This window comes from Oryctolagus cuniculus, chromosome 16, assembly GCF_964237555.1.
Source record: "Oryctolagus cuniculus chromosome 16, mOryCun1.1, whole genome shotgun sequence".
Taxonomy (NCBI): domain Eukaryota; kingdom Metazoa; phylum Chordata; class Mammalia; order Lagomorpha; family Leporidae; genus Oryctolagus; species Oryctolagus cuniculus.
In genome coordinates this window covers 50,012,342-50,035,871 of record NC_091447.1, presented here as the reverse complement: position 1 = coordinate 50,035,871, position 23,530 = coordinate 50,012,342, and the positions used below count along the sequence as shown (strand labels likewise).

Here is a 23,530-nt window from a genome sequence, read left to right as displayed (position 1 = left end):
TTGCATCAAGAGAATATTAGCTTTTATACTTATTGGAAATTAATAGAATCCCAATTAAATCACCATCTAGCAATAGTGGGAATATGTACTTCTGACATTCTCAGTTCACTGGTAGTCCAAAAAACATTACCGGTATTGTTAACCTGGAGCGTAGACCTATACAGCTGGGAAGGCACCCATCCTCTTTCCTGGATATCTGTCTTTTTCCTCCCTGTGTCTCCTCAGTGTCAGACGCATGAACTGACCACTGTCCACAGTTCATCACCCACTATAATCGTTGTTCTGTGCAAATCCATTCTCTTTATTTGCTTATTTTTATTCTCTCTAGCCCCTTGTCTAAGCTCACCCTTTGTGTTTGCAGGGCTTGGACAAAGACTAACTGGAAGCTGCAGCCTCAGGTCCGGTCCTAACTTCCCCTCTCTTTCCTTCTTAAATCACACAGCCTGCCTCAGGCATGCACCCAGGAAGACCCGGGCTACATGTCTGTATTCCACCCTCTCCCCCATCCTCCTTCTCAGGCCTGGGGGTGCCCTGCTGACAAGGACTCTCCCTCAGTCAGCCTTGCGTCAGCCTCCCCTCGGCCTCTGTCGCAGCTGGGCTTCAACCTTCGGCTTCTGTGTCTGTCCTCGCCAGGCCTGCTCACCCCATTTTAGCAAGAATTCTGTCCAGCCGGTTTAGCCACAATCCCCTGCCTCATCCCCACCACTCCCCAGGTGACATCACACCACCTGACCTGTCCTCTGCAGGAAGAGTTTCAGGCAGAATGGCTCCATCACCCATGCAGATTCTGCTTACTCATTTTCTATCCAGTGACCCCCACATGGCTCCTGGGCTATAAATCATCACTTGTCCTTGTAGCACTCACACTTTAGCCAAGTCCTATACTGAGATCTCTTTGTTCTTATTGTAATAGTTCCTGAATAAATTCTTTTTCCTGCTTAGCTACAGTCCAGCTTTGGTTTTTATTTAATACCATGGGTGCCTGGACCCAATGAATGCTGGCTAGGATGTGAAGAAAGGGGAGTAAACTCACACCGTGCTGGTGGGAATGTAAATTAGTACAGCCATAAGGAATTCAGTATGGAACTTCCTTAAAAAACTAAAAGTAAATGTGCTATATGATCCAGGTATCCCACTTCTGGGATATACCAAAGGAAATGATTTCAACATAGCAAAGAGATATCTACTCGTCCATGTTCATGACAACAGTGTTCTTAGTAGCCAAGATACGGAGTCAACTTGGGCGTCTCTCTATGGATGAATGGATAAAGAAAATGCGGTATGTATACACAGCGGATTATTAAACTATAGAAGGAATGAAAGTCTATCATTTGAAGAAAAATAAAGGATGGAGGAACTGGATTACACTATGTGAAGTAAGTCAGATACCAGAAAGACAAATACCACATGTTCTCTCCCAAATGAGTATGCATGAACCAAAGTAAAAAAAAAAAAAAGAAAAGGGGGGAGGGGGAAGATGGATCCTAACTTAGAATGGGAAGTGGGGGAGAGGGGAAGCAGGAAGGTTGGGTAACAGGAGCGACACAGAGTTGTTTTTTTTTTTTTTGACAGGCAGAGTGGACAGTGAGAGAGAGAGACAGAGAGAAAGGTCTTGCTTTGCTGTTGGTTCACCCTACAATGGCCACCGCGGCCAGCGCGCTGTGGCCGGCGCACTGCGCTGATCCGATGGCAGGAGCCAGGTGCTTTTCCTGGTCTCCCATGGGGTGCAAGGCACAAGCACTTGGGCCATCCTCCACTGCACTCCCTGGCCACAGCAGAGAGCTTGTCTGGAAGAGGGGCAACCGGGACAGAATCCGATGCCCCGACTGGGACTAGAACCCGGTGTGCTGGCGCCGCAAGGCGGAGGATTAGCCTAGTGAGCCGCGGCACCGGCCCAATACAGAGTTCTTTAGGTTGTTTGGGAGGAACACACTGGGATCTTAACCAATTTGCCCTCTTGGCAGGAGATGCTGCAAACCGGTCCTTAATGTCAGCAAGATGAGATGGAAATGAACCTTGTCGCCCAGATGTTTGTGGTGTGGTGTGACCTCTTAGACTCCCCAGATGTACACCTGCATCATAAGTCTCCAAGAACCGTCTCCTACTAAAACACATTAGTCTGTATTTTGTTAATTAAATATTTACATGTTTGGTATACACAATGCTGCTAAATAAATGTTTATGAATAACTTCAATGAACATTAAATGTTTTAAGGGATGATTTTTGATATCATCTTTATAAAATCACAAAGAAAGCCAAGAATTGTAAGTTTTACTGGTGTCTAGGAGACTGCTTTTTCAATACCAGGGCCTGAAAAGCTGACTTCTGCATGTCAAATTGTACACAACATCCTGGGTTCAACCTGAAGTCAAACTCTCATTTATCAGTTTTTCATTTCTTTAAAAATATATATTACATTAGAATGCTTTTGCCAGGAAGAAATGAATATGTAAGGATCCAGACATATTTATCCTGGTTTGAATATTATACAATATATGCATATATTATCAAAATACCAGTTTCTCATAAATATATACAATTTTATGTGTCAGTTAAAAATTTTTAAAAATAAAAATTAATGTTCAATAAAACATCTTAGTTCAGAGTCACTGATAGAAATTAAATTTATTATTTTGCTATTTAATGGATAAAATATGTAAATGTAACCCATAAGCTCAATTCAACTACATTTCTTAGACTATTTAAACAGAACAGAAAACAGAGAAACAATTTTAACTTTGGTTTTCTCTTATTTATCACTGGAGTTTAAGGGTCCAGGAGAATGTTTTTCCAAGAAGATTCCATTTAAGCCTCCTGTGCTCTTAAATGTAAATTAAACAGGGAAATACCAAAGGCACAATAAAATATCTTTAAAGGACAACTATCAGAGAAAGCTATTTATCCTTGACTGCACCATGAATTTAAATCTTTCTTCAAAGACTCCTGCAGAGTCCTGTTCTTAAGGAAACCATTCCTTACAAATCATGTGGACCTTTTGTCCATCAGTTTGAAACTACAGTGAGTCCACCTGAGACAAGAGAAGGCAAAAAAAAACCCAACACCACCATTTTGTAATTGCTTTCTTTAAAACAGATGAACATTGCAGATGAAAATAGGCCTTCATCAATTTACCAATTTGATGTAAAAAAGAAGCACATGTTGTAAGAATTTTAGAAAATGTTTCCATTCGCTGGGACTTTTTCTTACTAGTTTCTTAAATAATGAATCGTAATCATTTCGTTCGAGGGAAGCCCTGTTGTTTTGTGCTCTGAGTTTACCTTTGTTAGTTGTTTAAGATTGCAGCAAATATTAAGAATAGGGATTCTGTCCTTAAGGAATACAGGAGACAGTTGGAGAATTCATGCATTTTCAGCTCTTTGATGTCTTAGAGACGACAGCTCACGGGGGCACACAGAAATGATGACTCACAGCGAGGGAGACACTAATTTAGACTCCAGGCTGATGGTCCCTTTCTGATGCCCCACTGCACTGCTTTCATCATCCCCACTCACTGACCACAAAATAGCCCCCGCATCCCTGCATTTCTCCTGAGCACAAGACCAGTCCAACTGCCCACCAGCCACTCCTGAAATCATCTCCAACTCCAACCCCAAGGCCGAAACATTCTGTACCTCTTTGGTCCACGGTACTTCCTAAGGTACTTATGTGTTACACTTGTCAGGTGGAGACAGAGAGAGAAACCCAGAGACCTCTCCCATCTGCTGGTTCACTCCCCAAGTACCTACAAAAACACCGCTGGCCAGGCCAAGGCCAGAAGCCGGGGACTCAATCCAGGTCCTCCACCTGAGTGCAAAGATCCAAGAAGGCTGAGGCGTCACCTGCTACTTCCCATGATGCACAACAGTGTGAAGCAGAGCCAGGACACGAACCAGGCACTTTGATATAGGCTAGGGGTGTTCCAACTGTGTCTTTTTGTTTTGTTTTGTTTTTTGACAGGCAGAGTGGACAGTGAGAGAGAGAGACAGAGAGAAAGGTCTTCGTTTTCCGTTCACCAACGTTCACCCCACAATGGTCGCTGTGGCCGGCACACTGTGCTGATCCGAAGCCAGGAGCCAGGTGCTTCTCCTGGTCTCCCATGAGGGTGCAGGACCCAAGCACTTGGGCCATCCTCCACTGCACTCCCTGGCCACAGCAGAGAGCTGGCCTGAAGAGGGGCAACCGGGACAGAATCTGGCGCCCCGTCCAGGACTAGAACCTGGTGTGCCGGTGCCGCAGGCGGAGGATTAGCCTAGTGAGTCCTGGCGCTGGCCCCAACCGTGTCTTAAGCACTGTGCAAAATGCCTGCCCCTTCCTGCTGTATAAAAATGGACTATCTTGTCTGTCCAGTTGCACAACATGGACTTCAAAGACTCATTTTGTAAAAATTTTATGCTTTTATTTCTCCTATACAAAGTTGATGGAATCCCATTATGCAATTTATCTGCTTAAAAATACCAAAATTTTTCCCCTTGGCCATCCTGAGCATGTTAAAAATGTTTCTTCTAGGAGCCAGGTCAGCCTCGGGAACCAGCACTGTCTGGTCTTCAAAGTAACAACTTAACTGCAATGGGAATTCCTAGAGCAACCAGGACATCCCACTTTGTCCTTCATATGCTAAGACTCCTGATAGCTGAGCTGGACTATTTTTGCACTGAACACTATTCAAGGCTGAGGTTTACAAAGGAAGTTCTTCCTGGCTACGCATCAGATTTATAAACTCAAGCTCTTTATAACCCAAAGTGTAGAGAGAAATATTTGTGTCTTGCCTTCATATGGTCCCACAAATTATTATTTTCTTAAGGCAAGATTCCATATCAATGTCATTTCCCATTTTGAATTCACGACATATAATTATGTGTAAAGATAAGCAAAAATTTTGTCCAAAACTTTGCCCTTTGTACGTTCTCCATTTTATTGGATCCTAGTGGTGAGGGGATAGCATATTGAACTCTCTATTTTAGGAGTATGATTTGGCATAATCAGAAAGTATTGATTTCAAATACATAAAGTGAGATAAGAAGAAGATAAAACCAATTTACCAGATTGGAAGTTACCATTTTGGTTCAGGGGAAAGGATGGTTAATGGGCCACGTCCTTCTGTGCTGTTAACATAGTGAGACAAATGACTGCTGGCAATATCTTCGCTTCTTGAATTGTGTTATAATTATAGCTCTTTCATACAGGTCATCTTACTATTGAAAAACAAATAACCAAAAATGCTGACTCCCCCATGGTAATTTGTGCTGTTGTGGTCTTTATAGACATTTGGAAGTACTCTTCAGTTTTGTGGCCACAGGCAGAGTTAAAAGTGAGAATTAGTGCACATGATTTACTTGTGGAAATGATAGAAGGCTTGACAAGAAGGCGAGGATCTGATTATTAGAAACCTCCTGATACATACTGGTGCCTTATATTAAATTACTTGTTCTTGTTCAAATTACACTTTACCGTAAAGTCATGTTTGCAGGTTGTCAGAGCAATCAGGAAACTTGAGATTTCTCAATACAACATCTCTTTGCTATTTGAGCACCACATTTGTGGAGATCTTGTAATAATATCTGTTTCCAAATTTAAAGTATCCCTCACATGTCTACCGAGTTGGCAAGAAGTATATTTCTTTCTCAATAAAACCCAAGAAATGCCTTTATATAGCAAAAATGAAAACAAAAACTTCACCTTACTTCTTTAATAAATTATATACAAGTATACAGATGAACATACAGAGGAGTATTTTAAAATTTCACTTACTGGATTAAGGCATTTCAAAAAGCTCACAGAAAATAACCCCCCATGAAAAATTATGCATGGATTTCAAAATCTTTTGCACCAAAATAAATTTATATTTTAGTGCCATTTTCCCATATACTTTTTGAAATGCCCTTGTACCCGCGATAGTAATGTTCACCCTAGTGGGTCAAAACCTAAATTAAATGACAATACAGCTTCACTCTAATATTGTATGAAGAGGGGAGGGATCTTTATTCTTTTATTTCACAAATGAATTAGTGCATATTAAAGTGCAAAAAGATGTACTGAAAATTTTCAGGAAATGCTTTCTTTGGTACGTTATCCAACTCAACTCTCTGTAAATTTTTTAAGCATTAAAAACAAAATCTGAGCACAAACCAACACTCTTTATACTCATAGAACACAAATGCTTGTGTTTTATTATAATACAACCAAAATATACATTTAACAATTTCTAATTATTTTATACAAGACTACATTTATCTTAAAATAGCAAAACCACAAATTCTAAATTGATGGCTAATCACTCTCAATACAAGAATTAAATTATGTGATTAATTATGGCTTCTGATAGATTTTGTCTTTTCCCCCAAAATAATCTGTTTCAAACTTACCATAAATACCTTCTATTACAAATATTTAAAGGTGAGGTATAAGTCATGTGCCTACTCTTCTCTTTGTATTCTCAATACATAGAATCTGGGAATTTTAGAATTTTTTAAACCGCATGGTAAGCTGAATTATTTAAATGTTCTGGTCATTTGGTGTGAGAAAAATATATAATTGTTCTAAAATGCTTTTCAAATCTCTCTCTCTCTTTTTCAGTAATTGCAAAAAGGCTAGTAAATTCCGGAATATTATCAAAGACAAATCTGACATCACAAAATTGGGAGGTGATTTTCACTTGTACATACATATGTGAAATAAATATTAAATTGTCAAAATCTGAATGAAATCAAGTTGTCCTTGGAAATTCAACTTTGATCATAGTGAAAACTCAGCTCTGTTGTTAACTAATCTTCCAGTTGAGTCTGCACAATTCAGCAGGAACAAAATGTAACAGCATATGAAGAACCAAGATGGAGACCAGAGGCAACATTCAAGAGAAGACAATTCTGTAGCCAGCATATTGCCAATGAGCATGACTGTAGCCAACAGAATGATGGCAACGACAGTTTGCATGAATTATAGTTCTTCTACTGTTGTGGCTTTTGGAAATTACTAAATTTCTTTTTTGCTATTTTTCCATTTCTTAAGTTATTTGGTTGAGTTTCAGGAATGTTTATTCAATGATGTGAATGTAGTGTTTTGAGTTTTTGAGGAAAAAAATGCTCTGCATAAATTAATTACTTAGGCTATCCATTTCTAAACAAACTCTTAAAATGCTTGATAAATTCAATGTAAATGAATGCAGACAGGCGGGATTCCATTTAGCAGCATAAATAGCTGGAATGAAATGCAGGCGAGAACACACAAGGAAGTCAAAAGACATATGTATTGAAGACTAGAGAGAAAATATGAAACCAAGAATAAACACAATTTAAGACCCTCTCCATTGAGAGTTGATTCCTTACCATATTTGAAGCTGTTAACTATAATTTTCTTCTTCATTTTTTCAAAGAAAATCTGGTGAAGTTCTCAACAGTGAGGGAGTACACAATGTGTTTGCAGACTTAATATATTCACACTGTTCCTCTACGTGTACAAGACAATTACAAAGTTTAAACAATTAAATGCTGTTTAGATGTCCTCTATCATTAGAAACACACATACATCTTTGCCCCATATTATTTTTGTTACATAAAAATTTATTTAACTAATATTTCCAATATTTTTAAGAAATTGACATAAGTTTTTATCCAAAGCAGCCTGAATAGTAGACAGTAGGCATAAAAGAAGTCCCACAAATTTTGTCTGAATAACTAAGATTAGAAAGATTTTTTAAATGGTTTGGATACCCATATATGGATGAGAATAAAATTTGAAATCTCACAAGTCAATCCTAACTTTTGCACTTCATGTAATTTTTCCAAATCCATCCATATTTTATTAAGACCGTCAGATACATAACTATTTGGAAATTTTTTCAAACATAAAGCCTGATCCCACTTACTTGCTTTGAGCTTGCTATGAATCTCTGGAACATTTTATCCCAGGAAATCAACAATTAGCAAGACTCATGTTAGGTTATTCAGTTAGTAGTCTGATTTTGCCACAACTATTCTTATGCATTATGTTTTCAAAAAGGATTTGTTCTGGTTCATGAAAATATCACTCCAATTATTCCTTCCCGTTTCCCTACAGTGAAACATCTACACATGCCTATGAGTACATTACCAAAAGAGGATACCCCACCTGAATTATCAGTCTGACCACTCAGAGACGGGAAGCAATGCAAGTGACATGAGTCTAGAAGGGAGATAATGCTCTGAACATGGAGCCAGTCGCAGATTCTGCGAGAAGTTGTCCTCTAGCCACACGGCTTTCTCACAGATTGTCTTTCAGAACGTGTATGAGAAACAAGCAATGTCTGTTATTTAGTTTTCTGAAAAGCTGTCCTCCATGTGAGGAAGTGACTAATTTTTCATTTCACACTATAAATGGCGTGAAAAGGCCAGACAGAAGAAGGCTGAGGGTTTTGTGTTAGGAGGAAAGGTGAGTTTCTGCTTAGACAGACAGGAAACACACCATGAAGATTGAGAAACAAAGCTGAATTGGAAACACTTGAAAGTGCTAACAAAATATGAAAATAGTTTATGCTAATGTGGGTGAGCTCCTTTTCTTTACCTGTGGTAGGCTTATTTATTGTTAAATTACTAAATCAATGCTACTAGGATTACAAAATATCACCTTGGAAATGCAAAAAGGTTGTGTGAAGGAAAGTTGTCAAAGAGTTCATTTAACCCTTTCCGTTGCCAAAATTTTACACTTGTTCTGTTCAACAAATGTACACCCACCACACTGCTATAGTCTACTTCACTCTATCTCAATATGTATTGTATATTGTATATTGTGTTTTTCCTAGTCACTCAAACATAACCCAATAACCCAATAAGCAGGAGAGAATAAAGGCAGTAAATGGAAATAATATACAAAGTATGATAAATATTTAGAAAAAGGAGAGGAAATGCATACTGAAATATCATTGGTTATAAATAAAATGTGCTCATCCCTCCACGATCCTTTAGAAAATTTACTTTTTCTAAGACTTTTGCTGGCAGTTTGTTATAATTTGAGATTTTTTTTTAACAGATGGACTACAAATTGGCAGCTGCTTATACCCCAGTGAAAACAGCTCCATTACACTTTGTCTACTTTATTTGCGATTCTTCTTCCTTGTCATGGGGATAGGAGTTTTCCCCAAGGCCAGAATTTATGGCTGTCTTTCCTTTTGTCTCCCAAGAAATGTCATCAACATGTCTTCCCATCAGGATGTAGTACACATCATGATGTTGCCCTGATTGTATTAAAACCTTTTCCCATATCTAAAATACGCACTAAGCATTCTGTCCCTGTAGAGCTTAGCAAACATTCTAGAAGCATGTAACTGAGCACCAACTTCTGTGAACCTGTTACTCCTGACAAGTCCCAAGGAATCCTGGGAGGAACATCAATGCCCTTCCATAAATCAGCGTTGCAGAACAGCAAATATTATCCCTAGAGCCTGTGAGAAATAACGCCCCTCTCCAAATTCATGCATCACGCTCCAAAAATTGTGAATGGCTCTCTGGGAAAGTTCCTGCGGATGCTGTGAGCTGTTTTAAACTGTGTCTTGCCTCCAGTTCCTACCACAAGGTGGCCAGTTCCAGGGTGGAATGACACTTCCTCTGTTCACAAGGACACAGCACAGCTGCCTGGGAGGCTTCGTGCTTACCGGACATGTGAGGGAATGAAGCACCTTGATCCAACATCGAATTTGATGCTTGTTTAGGTCCACTATTTACATTCATAATAAATTCAAAAATTCAAAACTTAATAACATTTACAAATGTAAAGCCCCTATTTTGGAGAGAATTCTTACACTGTGAAGGTATAGCTTTTGTTGTTGGAAAACAGGTTCAGATGACCGTTTGCCCTCACTCTCCCATATTCATCCTGTGCAGTCTATTCAGATCAGCGTTCTTGTGCCTCAGCAAAAGTCCCTGGAAAGCATTTAGGAGCTAGCATAAGAGGCGCACAAACAGAGGACAGTGTGTCTGCAGGAAGACTTCTACGCTTTGAGTTACATGGGAAGCTACGTAGCCACAGTCCTAGGAAGCGCGTCCAGCGCTCGGTGGTGTCTCCGGTTCCGTTTCTTCCTCATCTCCTGCACGTGCTTCCACTTGGGACTGCCCTTGTTCCGCTGCCTCCGCTTCTCCCGGTGCCACATCTGCTCACAGTACTGGTCCAGGCTGAAGTTTGGGCTGCTCAGGATCTGCATGTAGTCTTTATATCTCAACCGTGACTCAGCCAACAGATCCTTGACCTTCCCCTCCTCGTGCTCTGCCCTCTGGGTATTCTCCATCTGTTCGTTCTCAATGACGTTCAAAGTCAGTTTCACTATGGTGTGGATGAAAGTGTGCTCCTGCGCTTTGCAGTAATACAGCCCAGAGTCCTTCTTCTGCAGACTGCGGATCAGTAGCCCGTACTCCGTTTTGATGATCCTTTCATCAGGTTTCAACTGCAGAATTGGAAAAATGTAGGTAATAAATTAAAACCAGAGAGGGCTACGAGCAAATGAAAACAGGCTACGCAGTTTCACTAAGATGAACCTAAAAGATAGATTCCCCGTCTCTCTGTCATCAAGCATAATACTGTCAGCCACAGTTGAAGAGGGTGAAAAAATTCATCGAAAGTCATGGCCCGAAGGCACAGCCTGCATTTTTCACATTCGCATCTGATTAGCTGGACCTCTGGAATACAGTTGGCTTAGAGAGGAATGAAAAGCTCTGAGCAGTAATGAAGCAAAACTGGAACCTATCAGATGACCTTCATCACAGAGACTTCAGCTATAATTGGTGTGCTAAGATCACAGATTGCTATCTCACTTGTAGAACGAGAATGCAAACTTCACATTGTGCAGAAAAGGATCCTTAGAGCATGCTATCCTATGTGCTGTGGAAGGAAACCATGATTCCAAAAGGAATTTACTCTGTTTTCTAGGTATCGCCAAATACACGGTCTGAATGGCATATGGCAGCTGTAAGAAGCGACTTGTCAAAAGTCAAGGGGAAAGGCACGGACCCAGCCTTGCGGATGTTAGCACTGTAACTGAGCAGGACCATCGTCAGAAGGCTAGCAACATTTGAAGCTGAATTTCCCTTCTGACTGTGGATTGAATTTTGATACTGGGTGTGCATGCGATACTTTGGACTATGTCATTTGTGGAAATATTTGCCATACCTCAGTATAGTATAACATGGTAATGTGATTTCAAGTGTGAGAAAGCACAAGGAACAGAAAGAACTGGCTCAGAAATGTTATGCTCTCTGCCCTTTGAAGCGATATTATTCAAACAGTTAGCTTGCCTGGCCCACAGGCTGGTGTGAATGGCGAACCTATCTTCAGTAAAGCTGGAGGCATGTTTGCCGACACAAGAACCCCGGTTAAAGCACGGTATTGTTGAGGGTCTGGGCATTCAGTAGAAGGGCAACAACACAACAAAGACGTCTGGAAGATTTCCCAGTTTACACATCTGCCCCTGCATTGTGGACTTTGAGCTGATGGAAATCAAGGAGGCCCAAGGAAGGCTAAATTAAATTTATTCACAGTGGGCGGACTACACTCGGCATCCTTATGTGGAAAATATGTAGGGTAAAGTCCCTCTGATTCTGGAAATTTGAGAAAAGGAAAAGAAACATCTCTGGCTGCCAGCCCAGTTAACTAACAAGTCTATGCCGAGGCACCCTCTGGGCCACAGAAGTGCAGCTGCAGGGGTTCTACTGAGGCCACGGGCAGGTCACAGCTCAGAGGCCCAGGTCATGGGGCTGCCTGGTGTCCAGGCCCGCCTTTGCCCAGCACTGAGTCCACACATCGGGGATTTGTGTATGTGTCCCTTTGGAAAGTTGTGGGATGTGTAGTTTTCTTTCCTCATGGGTTTATTCCAAAAGCTGAGACATTTTTAAAACACTGTTGTAATAGAAACTAACCTTGAATTCATTCTCTGAAACCCAAGGAGTCTCATGCCCAAAGAAAATGTGAATTTGAACTCCTAGGATTCTGAAGGGCCAGTCTTCAATGTGAACGGTAAACTCAAATTTAACACACTCTTCATTGTTTTTTTTTACTTTACATGAGTTTTTTTTTAATTTAAAAAATAAGTAAATCTTGGATCTAAAACACTGGTTTCCTGACCTAGATTCTGGTCTGTGCCGGCTCTGCCTCCTAGGATGGTTCATTTGTCTTCCCCACGGCTCTCATGTCTATCAAGTTGGTGGTCAGCATAAGGAGCATGTGGGGGACTAAGAGCAAAGCTCTTGGAAGGTTAAGTGGGAAGCAGTCTGAGCAACATCATGGACTATACCGTCCTGCCTGAGAGGGAACGTTCTGGGCTTTCAGCTGCTGAAATTCGCCTAGAGAGAGCGGCCCGAAGCGATCAGCATGGCTGCCAGCGTGGGCACCTTCCGTCCCAGTTCCCTGCTAGGTTTCCTGCACATAACCGCTCTTCTTGTTGATGGCGGAGCCGTCTTTAATGCGGCTCCTGGACACTGGCAGAGCTCTGGCTCTGGACTTTTTATTATTCTCTTTAATCTTCTGACAGGGAGAAATTATAACTGCGATTTCACACAACTCGTGCAACATTTCGTTATTTTTGCTATTCACTTTCTGTTTCCTTGTTTATGTGTGTTTGCTCTGAGGTCTCGTTCCCGCCCCTCAGTTTCACTCTAGTTCTGTCCCTACAGGGCTCAGGATTTCGTCAACACCTGGCAGCTCATTACTTGGCCATGCTTCTTAACCTTGTCTTTCTTCCATGGAATGCTGAATCTGGTCCTTGGTGTTTGACCTACACATTTAACTTTCGTTAATAAATATCAAGCTTTCTGGATTTTCCTAATGTCTACTAGATCATTCCCCCAATTTTTTGACGTCCTAAAATCTCAAAAAGTATGTCTTTAGTAAAACAGCATCTCTAAAAAAAAAAAAAATTTGAGTTGATATATTTTCCCAGGATTTCTGCAACATAGAGATAAAAATCTGTGACCCAGAAATTAAGTAGTCAGTGAACCTTTTCCTACTCCTCATTCTCATCCTTGATAACGCTCTTGTTGTGCTCCAAAACAGGATGCACAACTGTCTCAGCGGTGAAGACCAGCACAGTCATTTTAGAAAAGTCAGCTCCTCTACAAAGAGGTACTGTAACCTCTGGCCACTGATTTAAACACACAGAATTGTCTCTTCCCTAGAATTGATAAGTAGGAACTGCTCAACCCTACAAATCAAACGGGGCTCAACTATTCATTTGCCTAATGTGAGTGAGGATGATGTATCTGGCATTATTAAATGTAGAACTTCAGGGAAGGGCCATTTGTTTTAAATGAGAAGAGAAACATGGAAGGGACAGAGGACACTCAGGTACAAAACAGCAGGTAGAGGTCAGGGACTTTATCTTCGGATAATTCACCTGTCAGTGCTTTCACGGTTAATGCAGTGCACATGTCTTGGAAGAAACTATGGCTTCAAGAGTATCTTCTTTCTCCAAGAACAGAAGATATTACCAGGGGAGAACTGGGATTAAATAAAGCAGAGAGCTTCCACCATGGAAAAAAGACGTATCTATAGAACTGCAGTAAATTTCTTTTGTGTATAAATGAAGCACTTTAAATTTAGAAACTTTTCTGTTTTCTAATTTAAAGTGGGAGAAAAGGAACTGAATCAAATCATTTGTACACATGTTTTTTTAAGAGGATATGACATGACACTGTACATGATGTATGTCTTAATATACCACAAAATCAATAATTAGTATCTTGGACAAGCAACTGCTCATTATTTAAAAAAATCTACTTACACATTAGTAAGCATTAGATTAATTTATTTATTCAGGAAATATTAAATGTAAAATATAAAATGTGAATGTAAAAATAGAATCCCTAAATAAATAGAATATATATATATATATATTTGCTGTTTCACTGGGGGAGAAGTTTCTAAGCATAGTGGGTAAGGAATCACAGAGCTGTAACTAATAGCTTTTCCTAAATAAAATATAAAACTTTCAAAAGAATGTTAGGAGATTTTAGAAATACAAAAATTAAAAGCTATAAAACAAAGTTACTTGCAAAATGTATGGCATTAAATTAATATCTATGCTATATACAGAGCATTTTGAGATAAATATGTCAGTGTAAACTAAGTAACTGACAGGCACCACAATTCACTAAATACAACTGAAACCAACAGCTAAGAAACATGAGAAGGTACATGCCCACTAACCTTCAAGGAAATAAATATTAACACTGCATTTTCCATTATCAAGCTAGTAGACGTTTTCTTAAATTATGATGCACAATTTTGTCTCAGGAGTTCAAAAAAGTGTGATAGTGATCAAAATGTTGATTTTGGTGGGAAATTTGCAATATTTCATTGTATACCTGAAGCCATAATAATAGTCAGTACCTTTATCTCGCTTATTTGACTTCTAGGAGTTTGTGCTAAAAGCATAGTTAGAAAAGTAAAGAAGAGACTTAGTTATAGGGAAGCTCGTTACTTTTATTTTCTTTTGAGAACAAGAATGACTTATATAGGCCGGCGCCGCGGCTCAACAGGCTAATCCTCCGCCTAGCGGCGCCGGCACACCGGGTTCTAGTCCCGGTCGGGGCGCCGGATTCTGTCCCGATTGCCCCTCTTCCAGGCCAGCTCTCTGCTGTGGCCCGGGAGTGCAGTGGAGGATGGCCCAAATGCTTGGGCCCTGCACCCATGGGAGACCAGGAGAAGCACCTGGCTCCTGCCATCGGATCAGCACGGTGCGCCGACCGCGGCGGCCATTGGAGGGTGAACCAACGGCAAAGGAAGACCTTTCTCTCTGTCTCTCTCTCTCACTGTCCACTCTGCCTGTCAAAAAAAAAAAAAAAAAAAAAAAAGAATGACTTATATAAAACAGAATACTCATGGACCCATGGCATTGTAGAGGGATGGGAGGAGGGGGAGGTAGGAAAAGGATGTTAATGTCGAATGATAAAGGCCAATGCTCACTTCCACAGCTAGTGAGAAAACAGTGGGACCAGCCATGCTCATCGGCACTTAGATCCCACTTTATAGGTTACTGTAAGTTTAAGGACATTGATGCTGCTTTTATGATAAAAAGAACAAAAGGATCTACCAATGGAAAATTCAAATAGCTCCAGAGATCTAAAAATATTAAAATCCACAGAGAAAATACAGTACAGTAAATGTCATAAGGCATTGCCTATTTCATTCATTCAGCTCCCAAAACTTCTATAGGAGCACAGGGACTGCCGATTAACTCGATTAACTCGCTGGTTACAGCATAAACATCATCAATTTTGAGAACAGCTTTATAAGAAAGTCACCAGATAACTGACTCATGACCTCCCCGCAGCACCCAACTGTGAAGCAGCCCAGTAAGGAAGTGTTCTCCTGGCAGCAAGTAAGCTGGTGACAGCTTCTACGCCCAGGAGATCAGGGTCCTCCCTCTGGCTTTCCGTGAGTGGAGGAAAGATTCCAGACCATGACCTCATGAGGGGAGCAGGAGGCATCCCGCTGGGAAGCGCCTCACATGGAGTCTGGGCCCTGCCCTGCCCTGAGCTCAGGAAGCGCACTGCCTGCCCTGGGCAATGGGAAATGGCCTGTTCACAGACAGATGAAAATACCAGTTGAAATATTATAACCACGCTACTTTCAAGTACAATTCAATAAATACACGATTTCTGCTCCATTGAAATTCATGGAGCATGGTACCATCATGACTGTGATATACTGCTAAAGGTACATTACAGCAATGTGCAGCATTCTCAGGAAAATAAAGACGTGAATGCAAACAACCACGGGCAAATCAGCGTATCTGTAACTGGGAGATCAGCCTAAGCAGAGCACCTCATTGTTTTTTTATTTTTTTAAAGACAGACTAAATTTGCCATGGAGAAAAAACTCATTTATTCAAGAATTATTTTAAAATGAGAGGCAATTATCAAAACATTATTAGCTATAAAACTGAAAATCCTGCCTTATGGCATCAAAGTAAAAAAAATTACATTAAAAACTTCAGATAATAGTTCCTGGATTAAAAAAAATACATGGCTTACATTTTGAAATTATAAATAATCATGTCTATATCAGATAATATTTCAATATATGTTGATAAAAACAAGACCCTTAAGATATTCAGGGTAAACATGGATCTGCATAATTTGTAATTTATGGACATCAGTCATAATGAAAAATAGCAAATTAAATGGAGAAATTAGCCATAATAAAAAAGGAGTTATTCCCTTTAATATTAAGTATGGAAAGGGCCAACATTTTTGATGGATCTCGTAGATCCCAAGTGAAGAAAATGTGATTGACTTCTTCATGTAACAGTGAAACTTGATCTCTAAATCAATTTCTTAGGACAAAGTGTGATTGTTCCCTTCCAAGTTTTCCCCACCTCAGCAGTAGTGACATTGGGCCAGGTAATTCTTCACTGTGAGGGGCTGAGGGCTAGATGGTGTTTAGCTTCATGTCTGACCTCTACCAAGCAGTTGCAGGCAGCAGAATCCACTCAACCTTCCCACCCACAAAGCTGTGATGACCAGAAGGTCTCCAGATTTTGCCGAATGTCAGCACTCTGGGAGCAAAGTTGCCTGAGGTTGAGCCCTCCTATTCTATATGGATGCTTGATTGAATGCACTATTTTAAATGTTTATAATCTTGTCAAGGAAGCTGGAGTTTTAGACAAATTTGGTGCACTTACTGACAAATGACAAAGAAAGGGTGTTAGAATCTGCTAGAGAAGTTACCATCTGCTCATGACTCCTCTGAAGTCAGGCCACAGTTAGAACCAACATTTTCTGAATGGTGCTCTGTCCTATTCCACATATCCTCACTGGTGCAGGATTTCCGTAATTTTACACATGTATTTCACAGTTGTGGGAGCCTCTGCTATGAAATTCTATCTTCTCTTCTCATCTTCACAGTAACATTTGAATTTACTTTGTTCACCCTAGAAACTTCTGGCCACCAGGACTCCGTGATGGTGCCGAAGGTTTCAGACCCATGCTCCAACTTAAGACATTACTCATTCCAGTCTCCTCACTTTAATATTTGGAGTTAGAGAACTCTAAGTATCACTGGCTTCTCTTTGGCAAATTCTATAAATAAATTACCTTTAATGAGATTCAAATAATAGTAATTAAAGTTTTCTCAGGCTGCCCAAACTCATCTCATTAAATTTAGTAATATATTCCAGCCATGTACCTCACAAAACTCTTTAATATATTTTAATCACATATACATGTCAGGAAACCAAGAAGAAAGAAACTGAAATAGAGTATCCATATTAATTTTCCTTATGCTCATTTAATTTTTACAAATAATTATTTATTTGAAAGCCAGAGAAACAGAGAAAAGAAGAGTTAGACACAGAGACATCTTCCTTAAACTGGTTCAATTGCCCAAATAGCTAACAACATCCAGGGCTGTGTCAGGCCAAAGAAAGAGGCTGAAACTCCATACAGATTGGCCACATAGGGGTCAGCAGCCCAAGTACCTGGGCCATCACTTGCTGTCTGCCCAGTGCATTAACACAGAGCGGGATCTGAAATCCAGCAGCTGAGACCTGAACTATTCTGATATGAGGCAGGGTCATATGCAGCATCATATGCAGCAGCGGAACCTACTGCACCACAACATTGGCTCCTGATTCAACTTTAATACATAAAAGTGAAAAGGTCTACAGGTCCAAGTTCATCAATGGGAGAAATCTTATACAAAAAACAAAGCCAAAGGTATACTACAAGGCTGTTATAATCAAAACAGCCTGGTACTGGCACAAAATAGACATGTGTACCAGTGGAACAGAAAAGAAACCCCAGAAATTAATCCACACATTTACAACCAACTAATCTTTGACAAATAACCTAAAAATCACTCCCTGGAGAAAGAACAGTCTCTTCAACAAATGGTGTTAGGAAAATTGCATCTATGCATGCAGAAGCATGAAACCACGTTTCTACATACCTTACATCCTGCAGAAAAATCAACTCACAATGGATCAAGGATCCAAATCTACGACCTGAAACCACCAACTTACTCGAGGAAAACATGAGGGCATCACTGCATGATGTTCACATAGGTAAAGACTTCTTGGATAAGACCAAAGAAGCACAAACAATAAAACCAAAAATAGACAAGTGGGATTACATCAGGTTAAGAAGCTTCTACAATGCAAAGGAAACTCTCAGCAAAGTGAAGAGGCAACCAACAAATGGGAGAAAATATTTGCAAACTATCCAATTGGATTAATACCCAGGATATAGAAAGAGCTCAAGAGACTCAACAACAAAACAATCCAAGTACGAATTGAGCACAGAACATGAACAGGCATTTTTCAAAAGTTGAAACACAAGCAGCCAGTAGACACATGAAAAAAATGCTCAGGATTATTAGCCACCAGGGAAATGAGGTTGCCTCACCCCAGCTGGTATGGCTGCCATCCAAAAATCAAAACACAGCAAACGCTAATGAGGGATGAGGAGAAGAAGGTACCCTAATAACCCTAATACACTGTTTGTGGAAATGAAATCTGGTACGACCATTGTGGAAGACACTTTGCTGAGGGTGTCCTCAGAAATCTAAAAATAGATCTACCAATATAATCCAGCCACTCTACTTCTGGGAATCTATCCAGAGGAAATTAAATCAGCATATGAAAGAGTTTCATGTACCCCATTTTTACTGAAGCTCAATTCAAAATAGGTAAGATATGGAATCAGCTGACATGTCCATCAACTGATGACTAGATAAAGAAAGTGTGGTATATATACACTGTGGAATACTACACAGCTGTAAAAACGGATGATCCTGTTTTTTGAAACAAAATGGGTGCAACAGGAAACCATTATTGGTGAAATAAGACAGTTCACAAAAGACAAAAGTCACATGTTTTCTGTGATCTGTAGTAGATAATATATACAGTATAAAATATGTAATGTATATGAGTGAAATTGACATTTTGGGATTTGATTATTGGTTACAGCCCTTGTCTCTACACCTATGGAACAGTGGTCTTTCTACTTTTTACTTGTTGAATTCTTTATTTAGCTAAGGATTAAGCCTGTGGTTATAAAGTAGATTAGAAATATATTATCACTAAAAATTAAAGAAAAAAAGAAGAAATGAAGGTGGGAGAGGGAAGGAAGAAGGGGAGTATCCTTACATTCTTAGAATTGTATCTATGAACTACACGAAATCTGTTTTCTTCTATTAATAAACATATATCTAATATTTTTATATAAACTCAACATTTTTTTTGAAAGGCAGAGTTATGGAGTGGGTGGGAGGAGATGCAGAGAAAAGAGGTCTTCCATCCACTTCACTCCTCCAATGGCCGCAGCAGCCAGGAGCTTCATCTTGATCTCCCAATAGGTGCAGAGACCCAAGCGCTGGGGCCACCCTTTGCTGCTTCCCCAGACATCCCAACAGGGAGCTGGATCTGAGGTGCAGCAGCTAGGACTCCAGCTGGCGCCCATGAGGGAAACCAGTGCTGTAGGTGGTGGCCTAGCCCACTATGCCACAGTGCTGATTCCAGCATGTTTAGTTTTTAATCTAAATTGAGCACAATGTGATTTAAAGTTTTACCATTCTGCTACATTATAGTGAAACCTATCGTTATTCCTGATCTGGAAATTGTTCTAAAATACAGGGAATCCACGAGAAATGATAATTAAAGGAAAATCACCTAAATTTCATTGAAAAATTCAGACTTGTTTTAAATAAGCATTTTATGACATTTGTATCACATTGGCCTATTCTTATCTCAAAGGCATTATTGCTTTTGGTGCTAGTGAGCATAAACTGTTATTTTCCTTTTTATCAAATAATGATGATAGCACCATATGGCATTGAAAGGTGAATATCACTCAAAACCAAAAACTAGGTTTAATTTTCTACTCTTCTCTGAGGTGAGTATTGAAAAAACGTACCTCCTCTCGATGCTCATCTCCTGACCGCTGGATATACCACTTAATGGTTGCTTGCTGGGATTTAGGTATACATTCCAGAAAAGTTGAATTAAATTCAATGCCAAAAATCACCTTTTCATCAGCAGTTTCATGACTAATGCCTGGAAAGCAAACATGGAATAGGAGATTAACCTTGACCTGGTTTTAAAAGCAATGGGAAAATAGTCTGATTTAGAACAGATGCTATGAGGAAAGAATCATACACATTATTAAAGAGAAAGGAAATTCATGTAATAATATTGTTACTCAAGAGTGTATCCAACAGATAGATTTTTTAAACTCTATACCTGTATTGTACTTTTCATTCTTTCATCACTATATTAACTATCTACAACTGGCTTTTTAAAAACAATAACTCACAAGATCTAATTCTAAACATTGACTTTCTTTCTCTAAGTTAAATAAGCCGTTTGCATAGTTTATTGCTTTTTTCCCTGTTTTTATGAGGTATGGCCAATTTTGTACACAATTCTGAGCAAGCAATGCTTTCACTTTTAAACAGAAATTCTGTTGTGAACTGGTCCACAGAGCAAACCAGAAAAATTTAAGAAATTTTCATGTCAACAAATTAAGTAACAGTGTGCTGTACTTGACAAAACTGTGTTGATGATAGCAAGCCAAAAGCTCCAGGACTCAGACTCTGGACTTTGTATTGTCTACCACATGTTTTCTCCAATTCAGAGAGATTATTTAGGCCAAAAAGTGCTTCCTGTGAGATGGTTAATGGGATGCTAAAGAGCAATGTCTCAGACACCTTATTCTCGTAAATCAACTGCACTATCAGAAATGCATTCCATTCAGAGGAGCCAAAGGCTGGATCCCATGTGTGATATAAGATCTGTAGCTCATATTTGATCAAATAAAATATGACAGCTGCTCAGCCCAGCCCAAACATGCACTTTTTCATCATATATTCAGATGTCTCAATTTTCTACAGATGGGCCCACTTAGCATTGACCAAAGACCAAGGCATAAGAGACCTGAGTGAATCCTAACACATGACGTCCTCAGCCAACGACACTGATACATGTGCACCCAACAGGTAGACTTACTGCAATAAACTTCTTTTGAACTTAATTTATTTTAACCAACAATAACTAAGTGAAGTACGGTGACACCACTATGAATTCACTCATCCAACCTTCAAAATGCATGGATTCTATTTAAAACCTGTAGTCTATCAACTATCTCCAGTTCAACAGTTATAGCTGTGGTTTTGCAGTTAATAAATTCCTAACACACGTAAAGATCACTAGTGCCAATCAAGGAAGAGAAAGACAGGCATGAGATCAGTTTCCTGGGCGAGAAAGTCTGTCCAGAGAGCAGGGCAGGTGCAGGTTTACTGTCGTGGGCTCAGGAGAAGCTCAGCCCAACTGACTCCGCCAGAGAATCAGTCAATTTAGTAAAAGATAAATTAGAGAATCCCACTGAAAAAACGAAGCAACTAGTGAGCTGACTGTCTGAAATCATTTTTCAAATCAGTAATAACGGATGATGACACAAATTCCTCAATGTATCAGTTTGACTGAAAATGAATTTTCTTTCTTTCCAATTGTGTTTCATTTCTGGGTTTTAAATTTTGTTTAAAAAGTTTAAAGTATGTGTTTGTATATATGCATCTATATATACACTTACATATTAATATATATAATGTATATATTTATATATAATTTATATTATATAATGTAAAATGTATATATTTATATAATATATATTATATATAATGTATAATGTATATATTTATATATATAATGTAACCCATTTATCATTCTATGTGGCTTAGTTGTAAACATTTAAAAATGGTATACAATACTGTTTTAAAATACTTAGAATATCTCCTCATTGAATGTAAAATGACTTGGGATATTTTAACATTTCAGAATGAAATAAAAAGATTTTTTTCATGGTGAAATTCCTGGAATATTTTATAATATATATATGCATATATGTATGACATATCATTAAAGTGCAAGACTAGATCTGTTTAACAGTTAAACACAGCTCATTTGTGTACATTGGTGATCCTTTATCACTAATAATCATGTAGTATCACAGCATTTAACAAAGCAATAAGCAAGGATAAGATAGAAGGATAAGGAAGAAGGCTTCAGTCACTGAAGCCTGGATTATCTAATAATGTACATCCCAATTTTATGGTGGATTAGATACAGGTATTTCCCTTCCTCTTCACAATGAATCACTGTGCAAATGTGGTCCCTTTTCTGCTTTAGTACTGAAATTGCTTTAGTGTGTAAGTACCCTTGTAACATTTAAGTCTTACAATTGATTCTCTACAGCCAGATTCTCCTATTCCCATCAATTATCTATCCATGTGACCACTTCTTTTCCTTTAGAAAACAGCTTTGTGGGGCGAGTGTTTGGTGCAGTGGTTGGGGTGTACTTGGGACACCTGCTTCCCACAGAAGAGCACCGGAGTTCTAGCCATAGCTCTGCTCCCGCTCCAGCTTCCCTGCTAATGGACACGCTGGGAGGCGGCAGATGATGGCTCAGACAGCTGGGTTGCTGACACTCTTGTGGGAGACCCAGACAGAGTTCCTGGATGGGAGCTCTTGCTGTGTGTATCTATCTCTGCCTGCCTTTCAAATGAAATGGAAGCAACTAAATTCAAAGAGAACACTTGGAAGGTGCTAACTGCAAGGCATAGAAGGATATGACACCACAGAAACCCAGCTGCACAGGATACCGTCTCTGAAAATAAAAGGCCCTGATTTGTAGCACTTGCTGATTTTCTTGTTATAAACGTACTTCCCGTGGTGGATGAAGCTACCAACAGTTTTAAAACCATCTCACAAAATACCTAAATTGTAAGCAAGCAGCTCTTTGAGGCCAGAGGAAATGGCTCTGGCATGTCCCTGAATGCAAGTCAAGAGAAGAAAATGTTTCAAGGAAGAAGCAATTAGAAATAAAGCAAAAACAAGAGCTGAAAATTGTCCATTGGATTTGGCAAGGAGGAAACTGCCAGTAACCTTGACAAGGATGCATGGAGTAGTGTGATGATGATGACGGTGTGGAGGAGGAGGAGGAGGAGGAGGAGGAGGAGGAGGAGAAAAAGCTATATGCAATGGGTTACAGAAAACAAAAAAAAAGGATATGATGAGGTGGTGACAGTAACTGTGTGTGTCTCAGACAGATACATGTTTTGTATCACCCTGTAACATTTACCATCATCTGACACAGCATTTTACTTTACTTGTTTTTATTTTTATTGCCTGCTTCCTTCCCTACAACACGTTTGACTATTAGTTTCGTGAATGAACATGTTCCTTTTTGTTCACTGGTGTATCCTCCCTGCCTAACCCACGAAGCCCACATGCTCACGTTTCACACTACGTACACAGCACCCAGGAATGCTCACTACAGAGAACACGGGATGCAACAGTGTGTCACCACACACTGGGATAAAGACAAACACTATTCTTGACCATGGATTACTTTTCAAAAGAACGATGAGTTAAAAATAACTGTTTTGTTTGTAAATCAAGGCAACCTGGCCAGCTCACCAGTTTCAGACTATGAAATTGAGGCTGTTTCCCAGCGCTGGTGTGGCGATTACTAACAACGCGAAGCAGAAGAGTACGTTCCTCCTCTAGTTTTGTGCCCC

The 23,530-nt window shown here is 39.6% G+C and overlaps 1 protein-coding gene across 4 annotated transcripts in view; it reads right to left on the bottom strand.

Moving 5' to 3' along the window:
* SEMA3D (semaphorin 3D) overlaps positions 1-23,530 on the bottom strand; it is a 283,059-nt gene that overhangs the window by 84,398 nt on the left and 175,131 nt on the right. For 3 of the 4 annotated variants that reach the window (XM_008261803.4, XM_002713842.5, XM_070059867.1), the window contains 2 exons: positions 19,870-20,009; positions 5,957-10,409 (listed from right to left, as the gene is read on the bottom strand). In XM_008261803.4, the coding sequence (XP_008260025.1) occupies positions 9,984-10,409; positions 19,870-20,009 (566 nt within the window). In that variant the 3' untranslated portion in view covers positions 5,957-9,983. Of the gene's footprint in view, positions 1-5,956; positions 10,410-19,869; positions 20,010-23,530 lie in introns of those variants that run through there. The other variant, XM_017344335.3, reaches the window with a different exon arrangement.